The sequence below is a fragment of the Frankliniella occidentalis genome, unplaced genomic scaffold (assembly GCF_000697945.3).
Source record: "Frankliniella occidentalis isolate FOCC.00 unplaced genomic scaffold, Focc_3.1 Scaffold325, whole genome shotgun sequence".
Lineage (NCBI taxonomy): Eukaryota > Metazoa > Arthropoda > Insecta > Thysanoptera > Thripidae > Frankliniella > Frankliniella occidentalis.
Window position 1 is genome coordinate 31,970 of NW_026267449.1, and position 2,469 is coordinate 34,438.

At 41.4% G+C, this 2,469-nt stretch overlaps 1 protein-coding gene across 1 annotated transcript in view; it reads left to right on the plus strand.

The window, feature by feature from the left end:
- LOC127751058 (uncharacterized) overlaps positions 1–2,469 on the plus strand; it is a 22,145-nt gene that overhangs the window by 6,526 nt on the left and 13,150 nt on the right. Inside the window, exon 5 of the mRNA XM_052274014.1 lies at positions 960–1,039. Coding sequence (XP_052129974.1) covers positions 960–975 — 16 coding nt within the window. The 3' untranslated portion in view covers positions 976–1,039. The remainder of the gene's footprint in view (positions 1–959; positions 1,040–2,469) is intronic.

A 2,469-nucleotide genomic window follows, 5' to 3' on the forward strand; every position in this document is an offset into this window, starting at 1 on the left:
GTTTTTGATTTTTAAAAAATCCATTTTTTGAGCTAGAATGCTCTACTGCGAACTCGATCTGTCTTTTTATGATAGAAAACGACCCTGAAAATCCCAGGTCGCTAACTCAATTTGTTCTCGAGTTATCGTAGTGACAGACAGACAGACAGACACACAGACAGACGCGAAACTTTTCGATCATCAGTGGAGTAATAGGCTTCGCTAATCGCTCAGCCAAAAAACATTATTTGTGGGACCTGTGGTATCTAATTTTTTAAAAATCCAATTTTTGAGCTAGAATGCTCTTCTTCGAACTCTATCTGTCTTTTTATGATACAAAACGACCCTGAAAATCCCAGATCGCTAGTTTAATTCGTTTTTGAGTTATCGTGATGACAGACAGACACACAGACAGACGCGAAACTTTTTGATCACTGGAGTAATAGGCTACGCTAATCGCTCAGCCAATTATCCATTGGTATTAGTTTCCAACAATTCCTTACTCCCTCTTTGTCCGTTTCTTTCTCCTCACTTGCCTTTCCTTTTTCAATTGGGAATATGGATTCAAAAATATTGGCGTGTATTTCATCGTGATCATTTTTTTGTTTTGTACTTTTCTCTATTGACATTTGATTAATCTGATTAATCAGCTCCACATCTTGCTTCACTGTGAGAGTTTGTACTTCACTTCTACATTCAGTACCTTTCTAAAGATGTCTGTTCCACCATGATCAGTGATTGCTGATAGGCAGCTTAAATTTTCCTTTTTTTGTCAAGTAAGGTATCCCACAATCTGATCGTTCTGCCTCAAAGCTTTCAATAGTACTGTTATTTACTCGTGCTGTATTTGTGCGAGCCTTCCTTTGCTTGTTGATGTCAAAGTGATAGCTGTTTGGCTAAGCATCCATGCATAGTACGATGCAAAGAAAATTTTTGGACTTTTGTATTCCTCTGATAACAATCTATTATCTTGCCCATAGGTCATGTACCAAGTGAACGACCATTCTGCAAGAGGACTCAATGTGGAGCAACTGTACATCAACTGCGGTATTTTTACTCGGTAAACTATCTGCTGCCCATTATTATTAGTTGAACTATGCATTGCTGTTTTAACTTAATGCGTTTGAAAGGCTTGTTCTGTTTTAATCTCAAATAATAAAGTTCAGAACATTGGCAGCAATCTGTTTCACATACTATTTGGACTTGGAGCAGGACTTTGGCATTTGTGTTGAGAACAGCACCGAGTTGAGTTCAGCACCTCTAAGCACATTACCTCTAAAGATTTTTACCTCTAAGCAAATTACCTCTAAGGATATTTACCTCTAAAGCAAAGTACCTCTAATGGATTTTACCTCTAAGCAAAGTACCTCTAATGAATTTTAGCTCAGAAAGCGTATTTTACATGCAAATAAAATACATGTTACAGTGGTAACCCGTAAAACCCTTAACATATGTGACATACATGTGACATACAAGTCGCCTATACGAACGCGTCGGGGACATGTATGTGGTGGTTGAAGTCATAGGTCCGACATACATGCTCTCTCATTTCCTTATGGACACGCTTACGGAGAATTTTGTGCTAACATATTATGGATCACAAATTATCCATAATATGGATAAAATTGTCCGTATTACAGACAATTTGATCCACATTACAGACATTCCTTCATCCGTAGGGAGACAGTGCGCGTAAGGCCAAGGGGAAATAGGCTTGAACTTCGGTGTACGTTTTCTTGAACTTCGGTGAACTTCAGCGAACTTCGGTGAACTCTAGTGAACTTCGGGAACTTCGGTGAACTTCGGTAAACTCCTACAAATTTCCTCGAACTTCGAACTGATAAAGAGCTATGAAAGCAAAATTCTCGCTCCGTAACCTTTGTAATTCGATCCGTAAATATCTGCTTTGAGTAAGCTGGGGACATTTATTTTAAACTTTGCGCAACTTTAGCATTTTATTTTGAACTTCGGTGAACTCCGTGAGCTTCGATGGATTTCGGTGAACTTCGGTGAATTTCAGTGAACTCCGATCGAATTTTACAATGCGAACTTCAGTGAACTTCGGCTGAACTTCGGTCGAATTTCATGAACTTCGACTTCGGGTGTACGAATTTTTTGGAGCCTATTTCCCCTTGCGTAAGGCGCCACGTTCCCTGGGGTAGGCAAACAGGCCAGTCGTCGTAGTGATGCTGCACGGCATGGAGGCGTGCGAGCGGGTTGCCTAGATATCCACTTAGCGCGACTGGTGACTATCCCAGTACTGTAAGTCTATATATCGAGGATTTTTAGAGGTGAAGTACCTCTAAATAAAATTACCTTACGGGTCTTGCGGGTAGGCAACCTGCTCGCACGCCTGCGTGCCGTGCAGCATCACTACGACGACTGGCCTGTTTGCCTACCTTAGGGAACCGTGGCTGCCTCGATGCATGGCTCTGGAGAGGATGCCTGGGAGGAGGGCAGCCGGACCGCATCACATGCTGACCTGTGCTC